The following is a 22922-nucleotide window of genomic DNA, read 5'->3' as shown; positions in this document are numbered from 1 at the left end:
TTTTGGCAGTTAATGGTCCGACCGGTCCGACCGGTCCGACCATGGTAGACTCGAGAAATCCTCAGACCAGACCAAATCTTGGCGCTCTAGACCAGACCGGGACCAAGACAGACCAGACCATTCCGATCGCTGACTGCAGCGCACGACATGGATGATAGGTGGGATATATACGAAATACTACCGGCCAGTGGCGAAGCTGTAAGGGTATCTTGACATCTGATATCGATGAGATCTTGGGTCTAGAATGGAGTCTGGTAGAGGTATCGTATGTGAAGTCGTGTCAGACTTTAGACTATTGCTGTGTGGCATCAGCTTCACAGGCACGTGGGAACCTCCATCTTGTTAGAGTAAAAGTAATATATATCGCGAAACATACCATCGGGTCACTTTGTTTTGAATTCTTAGCACGTAACTGCAATCCATTCCACGACTCTGAAATAAGGAGTACGACTTCAACCTGGTATTCCGCAGGTATTCAATACGCTCTCGGTGCGTTTCCAACATCTTTACTTTTCTTCCACATTTTGCCACATGTAATTATCATAGCGCTAATCCGGCACTATCACACCATGCGTGCACTTGCTATATTTGACGTTGCTATGGCATTTCTAAGAATGTTGAAAACTAACTTACATCATTCAACAGGCCAATATGAAGTTCAACCACCCACAAACGGCTCTAGCAGTCTTGCTTGCCCACAATATGGGTTCCGGCACTTCTGCACTCGCCATTCCTGATGACGCTAGCGAGGTTTCTTCCGGTCTGGTGCCTGCAGGAGATCTAACAGCACGCGCTTGCTCTGCGCGTTGCTATGTGAAGGTTGATGGACAGTTTAAAAGAAACGGCTGCGATATAGGCCCGGTTAGTTTTGGGGTCGTGTCCAATCTTGCCAACTCGCAGCTGCACTCGGTTCATGGGAGCATTAGACATGACACCCAGGCCACTCCTGGTGGAGGAAGCGCCAATCTCAATGCTGAGAGGGTCAGAATCACTGCTCAAGGTGATATTACTATTACAGTTCATAACAACTTCGCTAGAAACTGTGCTGCTTTGCTCAACATTGCAGACCAAAGTTTCAGTGGTAACACTGTCGAGGTATACGTTGGTCCTTAGTATCGCGGGCTATACCGGTTTGCGTGGACTCCGCTCTTCTAGGCCTGGACTTTTAGCACTAGACTTGGACCATTCTCGTGTATTTAGATTGATTTCGCCTCAGTTGCCACTGGGCACCTTGAATGCATTTTCATCCCCATTGGCACTTGAAGCGAGATATATTTCAACCACAGCCAATGCTAGAGCCTAGAACAGTCCCAAGTCAGCTTAACCAGAGACGCAGTCAGCCAACAAGAGCAGGCGTTGCTAGGAAAGTGGACATGGGTGTCGTTCAGCGGGACGGCATTCCAGTTCTATTACCGTTAGAAGCCGAGGCAGATGCCATTTCGTCTGTGTCATAACATAGTGTTCGTGATCTGATGAGGCATGGTCGCGTCGCGGTGGGGTGCCTCTGTTTGCCTCTGTTTGAGGTAAAGTGTAAGGTCACTACGTTCAGGGTTTGGTCTTGACTAGATCGGGCTTAGTTTGGGTGGGATCGGGTTAGATTTGTGGCACCCAGATCATGTCGTCATGGGCATTCAGGGCAGACGTCTTACCCTAAATCAACAATGTCAACTAGTCAATCAACAATACATCAAAATGGGTTGATGTGTTAGGTAATCGGACGTGATATTGGTTGAGTTGAATTGATGACTTTCGTCAATTTGGTCAACCCGGTTGAATAGCGTTGAGTGGTTCGCACCCTTGTCCAAAAAATTGAAGGAAGACGATCCATGGGCAGCGAGCACCACTCAACCATCGTGCCGGCAATACGATACAAGGTTGGCACGATAGATGATGTACCTTGTCTACCTAATAACGAGCCTTGAGGAACGAAGTCTGCAAAAAGAGAGATCGGGGGGGGGGGGCAAATTAGTCCTGCATTGGACAATTATTCGGGTGTCGGTGGCTTGCTTGCCGTGTGGCGCAGCAGGTTGCATAGACTGAAAACAGGGGTAAAAGTAGTTCCCGGATCGCGTGTGCAACCTTGCTCATCCCGAGGAACGACAAAACAGTCTAGCGGTCCCCTCGTGAATATAGTATGACGACTTGGATTGGTTTCTACGAAAAAGAAGGTCACGGACAGGGCGTGCGTCGTATCTCGGCTTGACCATGAGTGTGGCAGGTTGCGGACGTGGATTGGCCCCATATTGTTCCACTTGGGCATGTCATGTGGAATGAAGTCTAGACCCGGGACGGGCCGCTCAGTGCTTCGATATCGGGGAGTGACACGGTTGCCAGTATGGAGAGAACCACGGCAGCTTTAATGCCAGCAGCGCTGAAAGCTACATATAGCTGCAGCAGCTGAAACTCGCAAAAAAGGAAGCTTAAGCCCCTCAAAAGTCCGAGGGCCTCGACTGGAGTTTACTCAACAGACAACTGCCTGAAGCATGCAGTAGGTCACATATATGGATGGTATCATGGGGCAAAACACTATTCCACGACGAGTCATCCCGCATCGCACACACCGATGGATATCTGCATGATAAGACAACTATGCGGGTCATTTGCTAGGGATTGTTTGTGAATGACTCTCCATACTCGTACGTCCGTTGTGACTTGGTTTGACAAATTGTTAACACTCTAGATCTCTCAAATTGCCGTCGCATTACTCGGTTTAACTTACAATACAAGTGATTCCACCGAATTTTGGATCACTCAGCCGGGGCTGGTTACCATAGATAATCTGCCGCGGCTAGAGGCTGCAGAGGATTTCGTAGATCTGTCCGACTCTCAGGCCGTTATTGCCATGAGAAGTACGGCAAACACGTACGCATATATAAGACTAAGTGATAAAATTTTGTCCCCTTTTGCGTATGGCCACTTACTGTAGAAGTTTCTTTTACTAATTCCCTCCAAGATTTGGATCAATGGTAACCTGGCGACGGGTTCGGCTCCATAGCAAAACGAAGCCCCTAGAGCAAGTCTTGCCGCGACCTGGTAAAAGGATTGACGATCGTGACTACCCGATCTTCTGCGAAAGGGAGACCACTGTATGTCGATATGTATTCGCGGAAGTGTCTCTAGCTAGAGACCGGGCTAGGGTGGCTACTCGGCGGCATGTTTCGGCGTCAACAACATGTCAAAGCTGGAAAGTCACAAGTGGTGGCGATGGGCTACAGCAAAACATTACCATCGCCGATGGCTTCAATGCTACATTTGGACCGATCCCGGCACTCAATGGGCCAGGCCAAACCCTTTTCATGATTGATCCCAAGAATGCACGAGCGTCCAGTGATTCATGGGCAGAGATTTCCGTACTTGAAGCTTCGAATACCAGGCCCTGGTTCTATATCTGCAATGTTAGCATTAATCGAATACCTCGATCACGGCATGTTACGACCCCAGCTCGTAGGCTGCAGAATGGGCCGGCTGTATAAGCCACCCCACGGCAGCAACAGGCAGACACGGAATAACAGTCAGCACGACAAACTAATAAGGGTGGAGTTTACCTTGGGTATAAGTAAACTCCCAGGCTAACAGTTAATTAGGTTTACCAGGTATTCACGCAAATACCTAGTAAACTGCATAGTATATAGGCACCCTAAATTTTCTCTCTAGATAGTTACTAGTCCTTAGCTTTTAACATAATTATTAGCATAATCCTAAGTTTACACTTCAAGTAACTGCACTAATTACTAGTTACAGTCTACAACCTATTACTAACGTACATTTAACTGCTTAGATTAACTGCCCTATTATATCTGCTAATATAAACCCTGTCTGGTTTATCCCTTAGGAACCCTAGTTGTTACACGTTAAAAGCTCTTATTTAGAATAATACCGCGTTACTCTAAGTAATACCTTAATACTTATCTATAATAGCATCACGCGAAGGATTAACCTTATCTAGGCCTATAATAAGCGCCTAGGATATAATAAATAAAGTCATGTAACTATACTAGTAAGTCTAATAACTATACTAGGCTTAATAGGAGACTAGGGGATAGGGAGAAAGAGAGAAAGACTTAGGAGAAGTTATTAAGCCTAAGTCGCTAGGACTATATAATAGAGCCCTAAGCGCACTCTAAGGATTTCTTACTTAACTTAAGGCATATCACCAGCTATTCCCAAATAAGATAGCTAAATATTATGCTAAGGTACTTTATGCTAGAGGATGCATAATAATAGTAAAGCGTTTTCCGGACCTTAGCTTGCGGGTTAGAGCTAGAATATACCATATATACCATACCACACCTAGAGTTTTGCTCCTAGGGGTAAAACTTGCCGTAAGGTTATTAGTCTTACTTATGGTTTCCTACCTATTTTTTACCCCTAGGGGTAAAATTATAAGCTAAAGGGCAGGAGCAGGAGAACCCCTCTAAACTATACATCTAAGGTCTATTTTAATAAGTTTAATTAATTATTATTATTTTATTATTATTATTTCCTAATTACCTTACTATATAGATATAATATAAGACTTACACAAATTCTTAAGTGTGTAAATAATATATAGAGATATAGCAAGACTAAGCTGCTAATTTAGCTTTAGTCCCCTACTAATTTTTGCTCCTAGGGGTAAAAATCTTAGACTAGCCTGTGCTATACGCGCCTAGTCCTCTAGCTATAGTCTCTATAGGGGAACCTTTATTATATAAGTACCTATCTGCTTGTCTGCCTGTCTGCTACTTAAGTAAAGCATCCTTTTCTTTCACTAAATATAGCTAAGTTAGCTTCTAGTTTACCATAAAATATTCTATAAAGCCTATAAGTAAATAGCTTAGAAAGAGACCCTAAAACCTATTAATAAAGGTAGGATATACAAACTAATAGTTAGAAAGCACTAGCGCTATATAGGAGATAGAGTTAGCACAATAAAAAGCTAGACTATACCTACTTACTATAGCCTAAATCCTAATTAAGGTTCTTATAATAAAATAGAAGGTTAGTAAGAATAGATTAATTAACTTATAGCATATATAAAACCTATATGCTATATTTAAGAATAAAGCCTTAAAGCATATATCTTATAATAATTATCTTTTTATAGCTAGAAAGCCTAATTCTATCTAGAGAATAAAGGAGCAGAGAGCTAGCTAATTTAGGGAGTTTAAAGAGTTACTTAATAACTAGCTGCTCTTATTTAATAAGTAGGAGCAAGTTAATAGTAAGAAGTAGCTCTAGTTATAGGTAGAGTAGCATTATATAGCTGCTCTTAAAGAACTTAGATAGCAGGAGGGTTTACTAGCAAAAGCGCTCTAGTAGATCTACAAAATATATAATAAAGGTTAGTCTTACTAGAATAGCAACCTAGGGTAAGAAATATTATATATAGGCACTAATAGTCCTTTTTTTGCTTTATAGATTTAATGCTATATTCTCTAATTATATAATTATAGGTAAACTATTATAAATTATTATTACTAGATAGCTATAGCTAAATATAGAGATAGTTTAAGTTAGTAACTTAGTAAGATAAATCTTTACTAAGTGGGAAGAAAGTAAAGGATAAAGGCTACATACTAGATATCCTAGAGCTAAGAGATATACTATAATTCCTAATTAGCTATATGCTTATATTGTGGGATAATAACTAGTAGTAACTAATAATCTTATAATAGTATAAGATAGCAGTTAGAAGAGATATATTTAACATATTAACTTAGGAGTAGATAGCTAGTTATTAGATTAATAATATATATTAATATATATTACTCCTAGCAGTTAGGATTCTATAGGGAGTCTTATAAAGATATTTAGTTAGCTTAATAATTTCTAATAATATATCTAGTACTAATTTTACACCTTAAACTAAGCTTTAGAGACTCTTAATGCTCTACTAGAAGACTACTATATAAATAATATAGGTAAGACTAACTAGAGCATACTAGTAAAGCTGCTACCAGATAAAAAAAGCAATAAAGGTATACTAATAGATAAGAAAATATGTAAATTCTTTTATATAATAAAGCAAAAGAAGCTATAGGATAATTCTAGCTAAGTTAAGATAGTAATATATTAGCAGAAAGGTCTCCTTAAGGGGGTTCCTAACTATAGCTATCATAATATTTACTAGTTTCTAATTAAGAATAAGTTTAAGATCTCCTTTATAGATATTAGTAAACTTCTAAAGATAGGAAAGAGTAATAGCTATATAATAATAAGAGTGCTAGAGCATATTATGCTATAGCTTAACTAGCAGCTAACTGTGCTTTACAGTTAAAATAAGAAGAATAAGCTACTTTTATAAGAAGATCTAGTAACTATACTAGTATATCTAGGTGCTTTACCTAGTAGAAATATAAAAACTATAGAGAAAAGATCTATCTTGCTAGAAAGAAAGGTTCTTAATTTTACACGTAATAGGATTAGTAAGTTAATATAACTAGAGGCTAAGAATTACCTAGATATCCTTCTAGTAATACAGAAAACTAAGAATCTAAAGGAAGGCATAGGAGAGACTTTAATAAAAGAGCCTATAGGGAGAGTAGTAGTAACTAATATAGCCTATATAGAGCATTTTATATAGGAGTTTTAGATTAGACTTCTTAATATTATCTCTACCTTTATTAGACTAATATTTTATTCTTAGTAGAGTATAAATATAGTAGATCTATGCTAAGGTAAGAAGGGAATTATAATATCTACCTTAATGTAATACTTCTATAGTTATATTATAATAGTGCTAGAAGTAGTAGGAAATCTAGCACTTAATAGTAAAGAAGTAGCAGTAGAGTTAGTAGAAGCAATTAATAAGTAAGTTATAAAATAGGCTATAAGGTAGTACTAGATAGCACTTAGTAATTATCTAGCCTTTATAGAAAATATAGCTAGGTAGACTAATAAGATAAAATAACTTATTAAACTAGCAGCAGAAAACTATAATAAATATATTAATCTTCTAATATATTCTCCTAGTTGCAAGCTAAGTCTAGCAGTATTAACTATATTATTATAGGATATTCTGCCTTAGCTCTAGCTACTATTACTATTACTTTTTATGCTATTATCACTAAATTTTAAACATTTATAGCCTAAATAAAGTATAATAAATAGTAGAGTTCTATTGCTAGCTAGGCAATATAAGATAGATATAAATATAAGAATATTATTAATGCGTATCTAAGCGCCTAAAACCCTTATAGAGATTAGACGTAATATCTAGCTATAAACATTAAATATAGTAGTTATAGGTAGCTATTAATAGATAGTATTAGCACTAGTATATTTAAGTTAATTTCCTACTAATTTAGTTAGTCTAGCTTAAATATAAAGAGTAGCTACTTAGTTATTAAATAAAAGGTAAAAGGTAAGAGGTATGCTATATATATAAGAATAATAAGAGCTAGCAGAATAGGTTATATCTTAGGGTTATATATATATTTTTTTAATATACTAAAGCTAATTATAGCTCTATAGCTAATAATTTTATAATTATAAATTGCTAGTTTATATAGATAAGTATATATTTTGCTTAAATATAAGATAGTCCTATATAGTATTATAAAATTTTTGGGTTAGGGTTAGGGTTAGGGTTAGGGTTAGGGTTAGGGTTAGGGTTAGGGTTAGGGTTAGGGTTAGGGTTAGGGTTAGGGTTAGGGTTAGGGCGATGATATATCGTAAATGGAGTTCCAGCGTGTCTTGCCATCAACAACAATCTCCAATGTAAATATTGCGTCGTCCCCGGCGAGCTCGGTCTGTAAACGCCGAAGCACCTGTCGTCGCTGGTCCGTCCGTCGGATATAGGTGGAAAGGTTGTGGAGTCTGCCGATAGCCCCCTTCCTGGCCCAAATCTCGAAACTAAATTCGTCCGTAGCCCCACGAAGCTCCGCCTCGAACTTACTGACGTTTGACCCAAAGATGACAGCGCGGACAACCAGATTGATAATGTGGCCTACGCAACGCAGTCGACGCCGGCTCGTGTCCATTGGGAACCACCTCGCAAGCGTCTCTAGGCAAGTGTCGTTACTTTCGGCATTATCAAGCATGAAATATCCGAGTTTGGAACCTATTTCGTATTTCTCGATTACCTCCTTGATATACGAGGCCATATTCTCACCAGAGTGTGGCCCAACTAGGCGCGGCAGTCCAAGAAGGACATCACGTTTTTGCCCTGGCTATCCACAAAGTGGCCAAGAACGCCAATGTAGTGGAACCCGTTGGAAGCAGTCCAGAGATCAAAGCTAAGGTGGACGCAACTCTTTGCGTCCTTGACGAGATTAAAGATAATCTGCCGCCGAGATTCGAAGGCTTGACGGATCCACGAACAAACTGTTGTGTGATGCTCGGGAAGTAGCTGACTCGCAACCTCCCCGCCGTTCGTAATCAACCACCGTAGCCGCTCGCTTGATGCTTGTCGGAAGGTGACATCCTCTAGGATGACCCAGTCCACGAAACGAGATTTCCATGACCTTTCGTCAAAGTGGGAGGCGAGCTGAAAGCCTAGACTAGTCTGTCGCGGCAAAGGGCGTACAGAAGAGGACGCGGATTTGGCCGCTATGGTGAACGGAGTCGCCAAGCATGGACTCCTGTCACCAAATTCAACGATCTGGTGCTGACGGACTAGGTGTCTCGCGGCATGAGCTGTCCCAGAGGAGGCGTACAAAGCCGTCGAATAACTCCTTTTTTCGTGGCAGAGCCTGCAAAGCCAGTAGCGTACTCCCCCGTGCTCTAAATTGGCTCCATGTCGATATATCCAGGACTCTTTCATATTCGTGCCGACAACCCGTCTGTGACGCGGTCTCTTTTTGGCGCCAATGAGTCTTCTACCGCAGTGCCATATGTTCCCCCAGTCAATATGGAACTCGCATTGGGATGTATCGTCTGCTGCAGCCTCTGGGGTGGTACTGGTCGGAGTCTGAGGTAGATCGAACACAAGAGACTGGGGTGTAGATGACACGGGGCTCGACGCTCTGCTAGAAGATATCATAATTCGGTATCAACGTAATGTACGGAGCACGACATTCATTTTGCAATAGTTTCCTGCAAGTGCAGACGCGTCAGTGCGTAGACGCGTCAGTTTGAGCATATATATTTCCACGGCCGAGCTGGCCAGTGGTGGTGGCACTGAGACAATTGCCCAATTAGGCACAACACCCAGACCGACTCAGACCACCCCAGACCGACTGGCCTCGCCGGTCTGACGGTCTGACGAGAATGGCCGGTCTGTCGGTCTGCGGTCTGCCAGACGGACTCAATCGGTCTGTCAGACGGTCTGTCTGTTAGCCACACTGGACCTTACCGCTTGCTATTCCCCTGTGTGTGGCCACACCGAGTCCCGATATGACCACCATTTCTCGAGCACTCTCAATAACTGGAGAAGGTCTTGTTGAACCGGCTGTGGCGCTGAATTCATATTTACCCGCCTCTCCGTCATATTATTTGGTTGAACCGAATTAGGATCCGTACGATGAAACAGGTAATTCGGCTACTATGCCGAATCAAATACTCAAAAAGTCGGAAGACGAGGGTCCAGTTCCGCTCCAGCCACGTGCCAGGGCTGGCCATGCTGATTGAACGCCCTAGAAGTGGGGCAACCGCCGAACCCACCGAAACGTGAGTGATCCACGGTTGTACGATGGTCATGCCTCAAAGGGCAGGTAGGTGCCTTGCCAGGTATCGCGAAGGTTCCCCACAACAGCCAGCTGTCAATATTTCATGGAGCGGAGCCACAGAAGTCCGCGGAATCACAGCCACAACGTATCCTGTGTTCCCCCCCCACCGGGGTCCCTGGCTGGGGTCAAGCCTTGTGGCATCACTAACAGGCGAGTACGAACTGGGACACCTAATGCGTTGAAACTATTGGGTTTCATCAATGGCCCAACAAAGCAGAATATAGGCATATATCTGTCGGATAAAACTGCCTCTGTTAATTGAACAAGCAGACTTGGAGTAATTGCTAGATGTCATAAAATCATAGATATCAGGAGATGAGAGGCTGGCCAACCACCTGGAATTTTATCAGAAGGCTGGTAGTTATGCTTCTGAACTCAGATAAATGACGTGAACCCATCTGCCAAGAGAAGGAAAACGAACAAGAACAACAATGAATTCATCATCAGTAATTGCCTGTGCGCCACGATATTAAATTTGGCTAACTATGACTCTCATAATGTAACAATATCTGCCTTCATAGTACAAAAAGGCACACCAAGTTCACTCATAGTCAAAAATTTACATTCTTCCCAAAGCCATGCTGCACTTGCCCTTGAAAGAGGCGAACAATGTTTGCCAGGCGAAGAGGCGAGGATTGCACGGGAATGGCGAGCTTTGATGGATGCAAGACCTAGTAAGTATCTGCCTGTCATCTGCAGCGTAATACCGGTACTCTACAACGTAATCGTCCACAAGGTACCAAGAAGCCACCCCTGATTATCTTGGCATGAGACAGGCAGCCTGTTCGGAATGACGCATTTATGACATGATGTACCGCAGAGGGGTATGTACGTGACGCCAGACAACTCAAACATTGAAACTAAATTACCTCCCGAAACATGCACAACACGAGTCACCACACAAGGTAGAGCAATGGACAAAGGACCGAATCGGGGTGCTCAGCAGAGGTCACTAGTGGGAACACTCAGCCCCAAAATGTTGACACGTTTTGACCCACCACTTGGCATCCCTAGAGTGGAACAATTTGACTGAAGTAGCATCGCGTGTTGAGGCAAGGACTAAAACGTCAAACGATCTGCGCCGCCACTCTGTTTAAGGCAATGTGACGTCTCGCTAGCATAATATGTAGTGGCTTGAATCGATGCATTGATGCAACTCCGTATATTGGAGAGCGTGGTTAGGAGTATCTGGCGACGAAGGCAAGAGCGGCCTGGCAACAAAGCTGCACTGCAGGCCTCAAGGACAGGACCTTTGATTTGCTGAAGCGAAGAGTTGAACTGCGATTTCCCTGTACTCGCGATGGTCTCCCATCCATCTCGGGACAATCCACGCCGCTGCCCGCCATGGTGCGGTAGGCTTGTCCTTATCTCAACTAGTCACCGGCATGGCCAGGCACGTAGGTATCTCAGTCTCGTGCTGGAGCCATAGGTGCCGCATTAGCGTTTGATAGTTACCGTCTCGATACAACAAATGGTTACTGAGCTAACCCTGGGCCGCCCTTGCTTGTTCCTTTTTCCTACCTGCGACACCCATAGCAGGCTTTCTATCCATACTCCATACTCCATACAGACCCGTATGGAATATGGAATATGGAATATACCTTGTATGGAAAGTATTCCATACGTATGGAATACAAAACAATGACGTCATATATTCCACGGTGAGCCAGTTGTCAGGGTTTGCCGCCTTATCATTTGATCGTCTACACTGATTTCGTGGCAAGGTGGTCCAGGCGGTTCAGGTTGTCTACCAGCTCAACCTGGACAGTCTGGTCCACCAAAAATGGCTGGAGGCGACCATGGTAGGCCGTTCATGCGGCCAAAATGAGTTGGACCGCCTGGCCTGCGAAGGAAGACATTCTAGCCCTTGAAATTGCCCAGGAGAATTTGCATGGACCCACTTTCTCCTGTATTCCATACGTATGGAATACTAGCGAGCGATATGGAGTATGGATTAAGTGTATGGAATACTTTTGTATGGAATACCTTATTCCATACGAGTATGGATAGAAAGCCTGACCCATAGCTTGGTGATAAATGTTGTCCTTGAACCAGATGGATATCATGGTTGGGTTAAGTCGTACCCGTAGCTCCAAAGTGATTGCGGACGTAAAACAACAACGACAAAGAGAGATATGCATGTCTTTGAACAAACCACAGATATTACTTCCTGGCATTCCCTCAGCATGTCACCTACGCCAGCAAGCTGCACTCCTCAGCGTAAAAGTAAGAATTTGCAACTCTGTAACAATGCTTTTGCGCTCACCCTGATTTTGTATAATGAAACGGTGTGCAAGGCTCATTTGTTGCTAATCTTCCGCAAGAATCTCGCCGGACCGCTAAATTAACTCCGGATAAGTTAGAACGCAAACGAGCTCGGGATCGAATAGCCCAGCGCGCGGCTCGTCAGAGAACCAAGCAACATATCGCACAACTTGAATCCGCGGTCAGAGAGCTGGAATCGCAAACTGCCAGTGACCAAGCGGTAAAAGAATTGACCTTGAGAAACCAAGCATTGACCGCTGAGATTGTCTACCTTCGAACTTGTCTAACATTTAAAAATGCTGTCATGTCGTGGACACCGTTCCAAGAGTTATACCATGTCGAAAAACGCCTCCAGTTTCCCGGTCCTGCGGTATCGGCACTTCCTGGTCCATGGACATATCAGCAGGTCAGTGGACCTAGCAATGCATCCGCATTTAACAGTCTATCACCATCGGCTGAGATTTCCGGTACGACAATGTTCACGGACAACAACACGGAAATGCCGATCAGCGCACACACCTGGAGCATTCATTAGTGTGGTAATGGAACTGTAAACATGAAATACCCGGTGCTCGTCAGGTTCTTGAACATGTGGAGTCGGAAGGGAGTACATGATCCATGCGGGGGAAGGAGGGGGTGAGTAGACGAATTACTCATTTTGGAACACTTTGAATTTGAGGGACTTCGCTGGAAGAGCTGAGTATAGAGAGATTTTCACAGTTTAGCAGATATTTCGAATCATTTAACGCCTGCTATAAACGCCGAGACAGTCGAGATGCTAGGAAGCAGGCCGGCTTCATTCCAGACAAAGGTTTACTTGCCCTGTCGCCAGTAACGAGGAGCTTCGGAAACGTCCTGCTTTACTGGGAGCCAACCTTCGCCCCGATTCGTAACATTGAAGACCTCCATCAAGTATCAAACAAACTTTGCTGGTAATGGTTGGAAGTGTGAAGGATAATCAAGGCATATTGTGGCCCAAATTCCTCTGCTAGGTGGCTCAAAGCCACGCTGGTTTGCATATTCACTTCCAGCAACGTTGTTGCGCTCCTCTGGTGGAGGTCTTCTTAAACCTTCGAAAGCGCTTACTCCAGTTTTCGCTCCATTATAGCGAAGCGAGAGCCCATTTGCAAACATCCTGTGGCATCGGTGAGCGTGAGAAGTGATGTGGATGCCTGCCACAATCTCGAACGGTCTGCCGGGTCGAGGACTGGCAGATGACAACCTCATTTTGAGCTCAGCCAGCTCATTCTCGAGATCCCTGTTACGCTGAGAAAGCCGTTCAAGGGTCGTGTTGCGCATGCTTGCTCCGGCACAGCTTTTGCTTCTGAGCTCATCCACTTCGCGCTGTAGCCGGTCCATATATTCTCTGGTTCTCTTGCGGGTGGCCCTTTGAGCCTCTCGGTCATGGATTCGCTTACGAGCTAACGGAGCTGGAGATGATGCAGAGACGCGTCGGATACCTGCATCAGATACCGGTTAGGATCCATCAAAACTGGCTGGGCAGGCTGCAGTGGCGGGTTGGTAGAGTGGCCGATAGTCTGACCTTTGCCCTTTGGGACATTGGCTGCAACTCCTGCAAGGCCTGAGGGTGGTTGAGACATCTTCAGAGAATCGAAAATGAATTTATCTCCGAGCTGAATGGCACTTTCTGGTCGTTCCTTGCTTTGATACTAACAATGACAGTCTGCAAGCTCGTCATTGTCGATCCAGAGGTTAGGCAATATTCGGGAAGAGGAACAGGATTGTTCGACGTGGTATCTGTACCGGTATATAAACTATAGCAAGGAACACAACCTGCTCCACGCAGTTCGTACTTGCCATGTCGGAAATGGCGTTTCCCGACAAAATACTGGGCCGTAGTGCAGGCTGCGGCGTGGTTAACACAGTAAGCCACGACCTGTTGCTTAAGTTACCCTGCCTCTTGATGCCACTAGATGCGATTGGCGAGCCACTCGTTTCACATCTTGCGCTATTTCAGGGATTCAGTACCGTCAGTGGCTAGGGTTCAGGCACCCCTAAAATAGATAGGTAGTTAGTCATCTATAACTATAGAGAAATAAAAGCCTTTGCTGCAATCCCTTCTTTTGGTGGTTCCAAATGTCATTGATATCCCCAGTAGATACGGGCAGAAATGCCTCCCATGGCACAAACAATGCAAGATGCTGTACGGCAGCCCTATTAATATATGGCAATTACTATGCGGGCCGAACCACTTTGCTACGGGGCCGTCTTACGGGGGCCGTGTGGCTGATGTTCCAAGTTTGGTAGTCGATGCGTTCCAATAAGTATGATTCCAGTGGATGCCAGGTTCTGCACAGGGTCACTGAGCCGAAAGATACGCATGTAACCAGACTTAAATTTCAAATAAGACTCTTGAACTTAACCGAGTAATGTATCGTAAGAATGCAGGGAACCATAGTCACATTCACCGACACAAGGAGAAGCAAATGGATCTTGACAAGTCCAAGCCGCCCAACTGCCAACTTCAAGACACATTCGACCCTGAGCTACATTACGGCGCCGGCGACAACAATGCTTTATATAACATTTTTGCAACATCGCCAGAGAGCTTTTTCAGCAGTCTTCCCAAGCCACTCGGCAACCGCGGTATTGATGAACCTTATTGGGAATTGAGACAGTGCCCAATACTTTTAGATGACTGTTTCCGGCCACGGCCAGAGTGGCGCATCATTCATTAATAATGATTGAAATGAAACTCAATGATTGATACGTATCATTGTCAATCATTTCATTGATACGTACCCTAAATAATGATCATTGCATTGAAAGAAGGTCAATGAAATGAAACTTAATGAAATGATAGGCAGAGTGGATCCTGTTTCCCTGATTGAGCATAGCCGTTCCCGTAAAAAGCAAACATGCTTGGTGAACTGAACGATACCTAGCAGTTCGAGAAGATATCCTCTTGTTTTGCCCCCTTTCCAGTCGAAATACTACGATAAGTTGTTGATAGCTCTAGTCGTGGGCGACCAGAAACACTTGCCTTATTCACAGGGCAACGGAGACGTAAGTTTGTTGGACGGGAAGTTCCGTTCATTACTACCTTTCAATCATTATCATTATATTTTGTTCTGCTCAATGATCATTATCATTATGACATTGCTTAATAATCAATCATTCCAATTCATTGTCTTGGTCACAATGATTGATAATAATAGATGCGCCACTCTGGCCACGGCGTGCGACGTTTATACATCACAGCTATTCCAAGTCCAGACAAGCTAGAAAGAAAGCGACTTCGCGAGCAAGTGCAGATGGAGGGAGCTGGTGGCTGTACACAAGCCAAAGCTAGTTTTGAATCTGCCCTGGAATATGCCAGGGAGCAAGCAAAGTTCGACTCCTCGCTAGCTGTCGAGTTGTCTAAGCATAGCCAAGTACCTAGTTCGCCGCAAGTGGACCGAAACAGTCCATCCTCTTCGCGCTCATCTTCATCTCTGTCATCCCGACCGAGACGAGCTTTGCCAGAGCATGAGGAGCGCAGTGATGTATCTGACACGGGCTCGAGCAGTCATGGTCAACCCTTGCCTATTCCCAATCCGCCGATTCCCGGCCCCGCGGCTTTATCAATTGAGGCTCTTCAAACTCAAGTCAATGAATTTGCAAAGGAAAACGGATTTGGTGTGGTCAGGCGCAATGGCTCAGGGAGCAGTGTGCGGAAGACCTGATATGTTTTCGAATGTGACCGATACGGCCAGCCGCGGCCGCCAAGAGGTACAGGTCTTCGCAAGAAACGCTTTCGCAAGTGCGGTTGCAAGTGGAAGGTGATCGGGGAAGCCTTAGAACAGAACAGTTATATGTGGACTCTGCGCGAGTTTGCTGATCCCAAACACAGCCAACACAACCACTGTCGAAGCCTGAGCCTCTCAGCACATCCAATTCATCGACGGTTGACTGACACTGTCAAGGCAACGATTGAAGCTACCAGCCGGCGAGTTGGGATACGGGCCCGCGATGCACGTGGGATAGTGAAAGACAAACATCCTCATTCAGTCTACACCAGAAAGGACATATACAACGCTAGGGCAGTCCTGTGCCGCGAGAAGCCCGGGGGCTTAGGCCCAACAGCAGCCTTGATTAAGCTCTTCGATGAGAGAAGCATTCCATATTTCGTCAAGTGGTCAGAGATAGAGCCAGATCGAGTTGTTGGCCTGATCTGGACCTTTCCATACTGTCTTCGCATGTGGAAACGATTTCCGGAAGTATTAAGCTTTGATAAGACGTACAGCACGAATCGATTCAAGCTTCCTGTCTTCCAGGGAACCGGTCAGACCTGTTTTAAGTCTGTGTATAATGCCGCTTTTGGCTTGATTGATAATGAGAGACGAGAAGGTTCCCAGTTCCTCGCTGAAGGAATTAGGCAGCTGACTGCAAGGCATGATATCCAGTCACCTGACGTGATCATCACGGACTTTGACAAGCAGATGAAGGCAGCATTGGAGAACCAGTACCCCGAAAATCAGCAACAAATATGTATTCACCATATCAACTCCAACGTCCTTCTCAAGACAGTCTCTATTGATACGCATCCAACTCTCAATTCGTACGCACCCCCCACATTCAGCCACAGTGCGCTCCGTCATCGGCCAACTGGGCAAATCGTTGCGAATATATCCAATAACTAGTGCGTCCACAGTCATGGAAAATAAAATATGAGACCATTCCTAACCTAAAGTACAGTGTTGAGCTACCTTCCCTGCTCCTTCTCCCAAAGTTACGTCCTAATCCAACGCAACTGTAATACTGTCACCAACCTTTTCGATTCCCTTCCTTATTGTAAGCAGCGGATTTGTTACTTCCATATCATTTTCCACTTTTAGAATATTATGCTGCTTAGTTGTGATATACCCTTGTTTCTGAGTCTTTGCCTGCTGACGGGTAACTCGAGTTGTTACTGAAACGGCAGTCTTTCTCCTTTTTCGTCGTGGTTGTTGGTCTGGTGAGTCTGCTGCATCTTCCTCGTCAAGAGTTGGTCCCAGTTCGAATTGACAGTAATTTCAACGCGCTGAGCTCTGGACACCACTTCGTGTGGAGCATTGAGGAGCAAGTGGTTGTTCTGGGATTGCGCGTTCGTTGCCAAATGGCTCGTTGTTTCGTGGCCGACCCTTAGGTACTCCCATTGGAGGACGTTGTATTTGAAGAAGAGGATCGTGAATTTCTCGCGATGGGTTTGATATGCCAAAATGGATCCAAGTCTTCCTTCTTCAGTGGCTCATCTTGACTAGCTAACTCCAAGAGTCTGTGGGCACAAGGCAAGCCATATTGTGCTTTCATGGAGCCTGTGCAAGGTGGCAGCATCTTCTTGGATGCTTGGCTTGATTCCATAAGCCTATGGATCTCGTCGGCGGCCAATACAGATACAGATTTTATTACGCCCGGAGGGAGAACCCTAGAGGGCCAGGTCGGAAAGCTATTATACGGTTCAATACATTTGATACATGACACCTCAAGCCCCACGTTTTCTCTTACACAGCTTGGTTCCGCCTCATCGCTTGTATGATCCTTGACAGGCCTGCTTGAAGGCCAATTCCTCAAGTGTTCAGCGTCCTATCCTCAGCAGCTGAAGCACGGTCCGCCAATGTCGAGGCTGTTTATTGTTAGTATGGTTGCATGTAGGTTCCCTAGTCCTATGGCCGCTGCTCTCGAGCGAGTCTTCCCGTTGCCATTGCGAATTTGATCACTGCCTTCACTGCTCGTGTGGCCGGCTTCCACTTGTCATCATCAGACGGTGCTTTCCCTCCCAAGAAATATGAGAGATTCCCTATCTTCCCCGATGAGCAATCGAGGAAGATCTCCCGTTGCGCTGTCCACCCTTCTGCATCGAAACAGAAAGTGTTCCATTGTTTCAGGTGCTTTGCCACATTCGCATAAGTCTGATTCCACCACCCCGATTCTATGGAGGAAGCCATTCAGTCTTGCCATGCCGGTACGTAATTGCACCAGAATGTCCGATTCTCTTCTCTCCAGCTGGTCGTACAATGCTCGTGTGTGCCTACCCGGAAGTGCAGCATCAACTCGTTTCGAGTACTTACCCACTCCCTCCGGGAGCTCTCCTAGTTGCTGTTGGGCCACTTTGGCCAGTCGTAGCTTTGTCGACCTAGCTTGGTATGGTCGTTCATCTGGTGTCTCACCACACATTGCCGCTCTCTTCGCTGCTGCCTTGGCGAGCGCTTTTAGTGTAAAATCTTCGTTCTCCGCCGGCACCCACATGAGTGAAACAGAGCAGCCTCTCCTTTGAAGATACTGGGTACGTTCGTATATCTGGCGTATAGTGCACTGGCCGGATTGTTGCCGTGGTCGTCGGATAACTTGTAGTGCCGATCGGTTGCTTGTCATGACAGTCAGATCCCGACGATGGAGCCCTGCAGGCATGCATTTAAGCACCATCGCAATGGCTGCCAGTTCCGTGTTCCGATGGTGACGGAGTAGCTAGCCAGCACCTCGCCAGCACTATTGATCGTTGTGTCACGCACAACACCTCCCATTCCCACTGTGTCACCTTTTTGCGAGGAGGCAGTGGCGATGATGATACCTTCCACGTCGTTTGGTGCCTGGTCTGTTTCCACATAGTCATAATGCTCGCCCACTACGGGTATGCGATCACTCCAAGGTGGTATAGTATACTCGTGGATTGTCTCCAAGCGTTCCGTGTTGGTCTTTGCCATCGTTATGGCGATTTTCTGCATTGGCGACACAAAACGCCGTTTAGCTTTGTATTTCGATCTTGTCAGTGGATGTGTCTGCGGAAGTGTGCAAACGTTGACCCAGAGCCTTGTTGCTGCTTGAGTGTGTCGCTCCTGCACTGTTTGAATACTGGCCTCTGCTTCGGCCACTGCTGTGGCCACTTTGCTGAAAGCTCCTGTAATCGCCTGTGCACCCACCATCTGCACTCTATTTAGCCATGCCAGTTCCTGCGCACCGCAGGAGTGCATCCACACATTCGACGCGTAGTCCATAACAGGTGCGACTGTCGACATAAAGAGTTGTCTAGCCGTTCGAGGTGAAAGCATCTTCAATCTTCTCAGACCCATGGCAGCCGTGAGGCCTTTGGCAGCTGCTCTAGTCATGTGTTCTTTGTACCGCAGGTTTGCGTCCATTGTTACCCCCAAGATCTTTACACTATTTTGTGGGTTTACTTCCTTTCCTTTGATCAGATATGGTTCGTCACTGGACCGAGCAGCAGTCCTTGTGAAATGAATTACTGCCGTCTTGTCTGCTTCAAATGTTGCGCCGCTGCGTGCCTCCCATTTGAGGGCATCACCAATGACTGATTGAATGCCAACCCGGTTATCCTCTGCCGTTGGCCCGGTCACCCAAGCCGTATAATCGTCCACAAAGGCGATCGAGCCACCATTAGCGTTGATTTTTCTTTGCACCAAGTCTGCGTTGAAGAACAGGAACAAGATCGGCGAAAGTGGTGATCCCTGAGGCAGACCGGACTGAGACAACTCTCTTCGTTCCGACGTGTGCCCATTTACTACCACGCAAGCTGTCCTGCCGGAACAGAAGGCGTCCGTCCATCTGACCAGACCGACTGGTATGCCTCTTGCCAACATCCTTTGCAGCAGCCGTTCTTTGCACACTCCGTTGTAAGCGCCTTTCACGTCAAAGCTTATGAGGCTGAGCACCTTGCCAGCCCTCCATGCCTTGTATATATGTTCCTGAAGCAGCAAGAGCGCTTGTTCAGCTGATCGTCTCTTCCTCGCTCCGAAGTGGTTCGCGGGCAGGAGCCCGCTGGTCTCAACCGCGTATGAGATCCGTTCCGCCACAACTGCTTCCATTATTTTGCCTAGTGTTGACAGGAGAGATATTGGTCGCCAGGCTTTCGCTACCGTGTAGTCTCCATTGTCTGACTTCTTGAGCGGGATGATCTTGGCACTCCTCCACTGATGCGGTACCACGCTATCTCGGAGCGAGCGGTCGAAAAGAGTCCAAACTCGATGCTTCACTACTGGCCACAGGCGCTTCCACACCATGGCCGGCAAACCATCCTCACCTGGAGCCTTCCAAGGTTTCGCCGCCAGTACCTTCTCCTCAACTTCTTCCAGCGTGAGGTCTGGCATTGACAGGGCGTCGCGTTGCGGTCGTCGATCTTCTGCATCAATCCGTGCTGGCAGTGGCGGGAAAAAGGTTTCAAGCAGCTCCTGGGCCTGTTCTGTATTTTCTTTAGCTATCGATCCGTCTTCCTTCCTCAACGGTGGCACCTTGTCCTCCATGGTGTCCTTGCCTGCTTGGAGGTACCTGGCCGCCTTCCAAATATTGGCATCTTCTGCCAGGAATCCCTCCCAGTGAGCTTTCTTCTGTTTCCGAATCCCATCGTGGTATTCTTTGGATGCGTCTTTAGCTCGAACTTCCAGGTCGGGACTTGCCCTACCTGTTCGCCGTTGTGTTCTTGCTTGGTTTCGCCAGAACGTGTAAATCTGACGAAGGCGTGTTAAGTCCTTTGTCCACCAGCGTTAGTTGAATCCCATGATCACGTATATCTGCCTGTAGGCAGGAGCGCCACTGGGAGACTGCCTGCCAGGCAGGCAGTCAGTAGCGCTGTATGGCATTAGGCAGATGGAGGGGATATCACAACTATAAGTAGTTGTGTTCTCCTCATAGATAGAGAATAGAAACACACTTGTTCTTAGCTCAGAGCTTCCAACTAGAGATGGTGGACGACAGACTTGACTAGGCTACGGCAGGTCTACACTTTCTGGCGGAATCAGGCCAGGTCGCAGAGACGGATGGGCCAACCAGCATCAGATCTAGAAAGGCGGGCGAAAGAGGCAAGCAAGGAGTATCACGACGCCGTCTGCGGGCAGAAGCGGCAGCATTGGGATGATTTTCTGGCAGAAGACTGCAACATTTGGAAGGCGGCCAAGTACCTCAAGGCAGGGACGGGAGACGCGGATGACAAGATCCCCCCACTGAAGAGACAGGATGGTACGGTAACGAGGGACAAGCAGGAGCAGATGGGAGAGTTGCTCGGCGCCTTCTTCCCACCCCTACCAGATGACATTGATGATGAACAACAAGTCAGACCGCACCGAGCACCGGTGTCGATGCCAGAACTAACCATGGAAGAGGTGGAAAGGAAGGTCATGGCAGCCAAGCCATGGAAGGCTCCAGGCGTTGACGGATTACCGGCAATGGTCTGGAAACAGCTATGGCCAGTCGTCAAGGAGCGAGTGCTGCACCTGTTCCGGCTGTCTGTCAAGGATGGTGACCTGCCGAGGCAGTGGAGGAGTGCAAAGATCATCCCACTAAAGAAACCGAACAGGGATGACTACACCGCAGCCAGGACTTGGCGGCCAATATCGTTACTGTCAACGCTGGGTAAGATCTTGGAGGCCGTGATAGCGGAGCGGATATCATACGCTGTGGAAACGTATGGCTTGCTGCCAGCAAACCATTTTGGGGCCAGGAAGAGACGTTCGGCAGAGCAAGCACTCGTGCTCCTGCAAGAGAATATATACAGGGCATGGAGAATGGGCAAGGTTCTCAGTCTCGTCAGTTTCGACGTCAAAGGTGCGTACAACGGAGTGTTTAAAGACAGACTGCTACAGAGGCTTGCGACAAGGGGACTGCCGGAAGAACTGGTGAGGTGGATAGACGCGTTCTGCTCCGAGCGGACCGCCAGCATTGTGGTCAATGGACATTGCTCCACTCAGCAAGAGCTCCCGCAAGCTGGCCTCCCTCAGGGATCCCCTCTATCACCGATTCTCTTTCTCTTCTTCAATGCAGACCTAGTACAAACCACGATCAGCACGTCAGGTGGTTCAATTGCGTTTGTGGATGACTACTCGGCCTGGGTAACGGGATGGACGGCGGAGGCGAACCGGGAGGCCATCCAGGCAATTATAGATCGCGCTCTTGAATGGGAGAGACGGAGCGGGGCTACGTTCGAGAGCGACAAGACGGACATCATTCACTTCACGCGAATTGCTGAGCGGTCTAGCGAGCCGCCATTTGTGGTTAAGGGGAAGACTATCCAGCCTCAGGAGAGCACCAAGGTGCTTGGAGTGGTACTGGATGCGAGGTTACGGTACAAAGAACATATGGCCAGGGCAGCCGCAAAGGGTTTGACGGCTGCCATGCATCTGAAGAGACTTCATGGATTATCACCGCGCGCAGCCAGACAGCTTTTCACCGCCACCGTAGCGCCTGCCATGGATTACGCCTCGGCTGTCTGGACACACTCCTGCGGAGTAAGAGAAGTATACTGGCTGAATCGAGCACAAATGCTAGGGGCACAGGCGGTAACCGGGGCATTCCGGACGGTGTCGACAGCCGTAGCGGAAGCAGAGGCGAATATTGAACCGGTCGTCGAGCGGCACGCTCGGGCAGTGGCCAAGTTCTGGGTCAACACGCGCACTCTCCCACGAGCGCATCCTCTCGCCAGGTTGAGAACCAGAGCATGCTGTCACGGGCTATGCCCGATGCTGTGGACCCGGCTCTGCCGGGCCCGGAGCTTTGGCGCCGTGCAGACGGTCGGTTGTGTAATTGGATTAATTTCGCCTAAGTTGCCACTGCAACTTAACTGTGCAAGCTCGAGGCGAGCCTCGAGCTTGCTCTTCTCCTTTCTTTCTCCCTAGCTTTAGATAGACAATCATACGGCACCCTGATGTTGAACAAACAGCGGCGCAGCCCCTTACACATGCCGACGATTCACATCACCCATGCAGAAGATGGCGCAGGTATATGGGGAAGCAACAGGTCAAAAGCTGGAAGTTATTAGGGAGTACACGGTGGCGCCGTGGGAAGAACGCATCCAGGTGCTCTGGGACGCAGATCACGACGTAGCGACTGAAGCGGCGGTGAGGGCGCACGGCATCCTGATCGCTACCTGCTCTTCGCAGAGGCGAGGCATGGTTGGCATGGGAGGCTGCGTACGAGACACGAGAACTAACGGCGAGCAAGAAGTGCTGGCCCGCTATTCAGTCACTTTCGGGTCGCGAGACGACCAGAATCCATACACAGCGGAGCTACAAGCGATAGCCATGG

At 46.7% G+C, this 22922-nt stretch overlaps 5 protein-coding genes across 5 annotated transcripts; 1 reads left to right on the top strand and 4 right to left on the bottom strand.

The window, feature by feature from the left end:
• Nucleotides 1-7637: 7637 nt before the first annotated feature.
• VFPPC_18343 (transposase-like protein) lies at nt 7638-8087 on the bottom strand (the record flags this gene model as incomplete). Its single annotated transcript, XM_022429967.1, has 1 exon — nt 7638-8087. One exon carries the CDS (start codon nt 8085-8087, stop codon nt 7638-7640), a length of 450 nt encoding a protein of 149 aa, XP_022285023.1.
• Nucleotides 8088-8110: 23 nt separating this feature from the next.
• Nucleotides 8111-8965, bottom strand: VFPPC_18342 (transposase-like protein; the record flags this gene model as incomplete). The annotated part of the gene is made up of 1 exon (XM_022429966.1): nt 8111-8965. The coding sequence occupies one exon, from the start codon at nt 8963-8965 to the stop codon at nt 8111-8113; it is 855 nt and encodes a 284-aa protein (XP_022285022.1).
• Nucleotides 8966-12830: 3865 nt separating this feature from the next.
• Nucleotides 12831-13516, bottom strand: VFPPC_11880 (hypothetical protein; the record flags this gene model as incomplete). The annotated part of the gene is made up of 2 exons (XM_022428792.1): nt 12831-13375; nt 13459-13516. The coding sequence occupies 2 exons, from the start codon at nt 13514-13516 to the stop codon at nt 12831-12833; spliced, it is 603 nt and encodes a 200-aa protein (XP_022283987.1).
• A 3948-nt stretch (nt 13517-17464) lies between these two features.
• Nucleotides 17465-20149, bottom strand: VFPPC_18341 (reverse transcriptase; the record flags this gene model as incomplete). Its single annotated transcript, XM_022429965.1, has 3 exons — nt 17465-17520; nt 17966-18261; nt 18318-20149. 3 exons carry the CDS (start codon nt 20147-20149, stop codon nt 17465-17467), a joined length of 2184 nt encoding a protein of 727 aa, XP_022285021.1.
• A 513-nt stretch (nt 20150-20662) lies between these two features.
• Nucleotides 20663-22513, top strand: VFPPC_12558 (reverse transcriptase; the record flags this gene model as incomplete). Its single annotated transcript, XM_022428838.1, has 1 exon — nt 20663-22513. One exon carries the CDS (start codon nt 20663-20665, stop codon nt 22511-22513), a length of 1851 nt encoding a protein of 616 aa, XP_022283971.1.
• Between the last annotated feature and the right edge of the window lie 409 nt (nt 22514-22922).

The sequence above is a fragment of the Pochonia chlamydosporia genome (assembly GCF_001653235.2).
Source record: "Pochonia chlamydosporia 170 chromosome Unknown PCv3seq00014, whole genome shotgun sequence".
NCBI classification, from domain to species: Eukaryota; Fungi; Ascomycota; class Sordariomycetes; order Hypocreales; family Clavicipitaceae; genus Pochonia; species Pochonia chlamydosporia.
The sequence above is the reverse complement of the archived record's forward strand: the minus strand, read 5'-3'. Positions and strand labels throughout refer to the sequence as shown.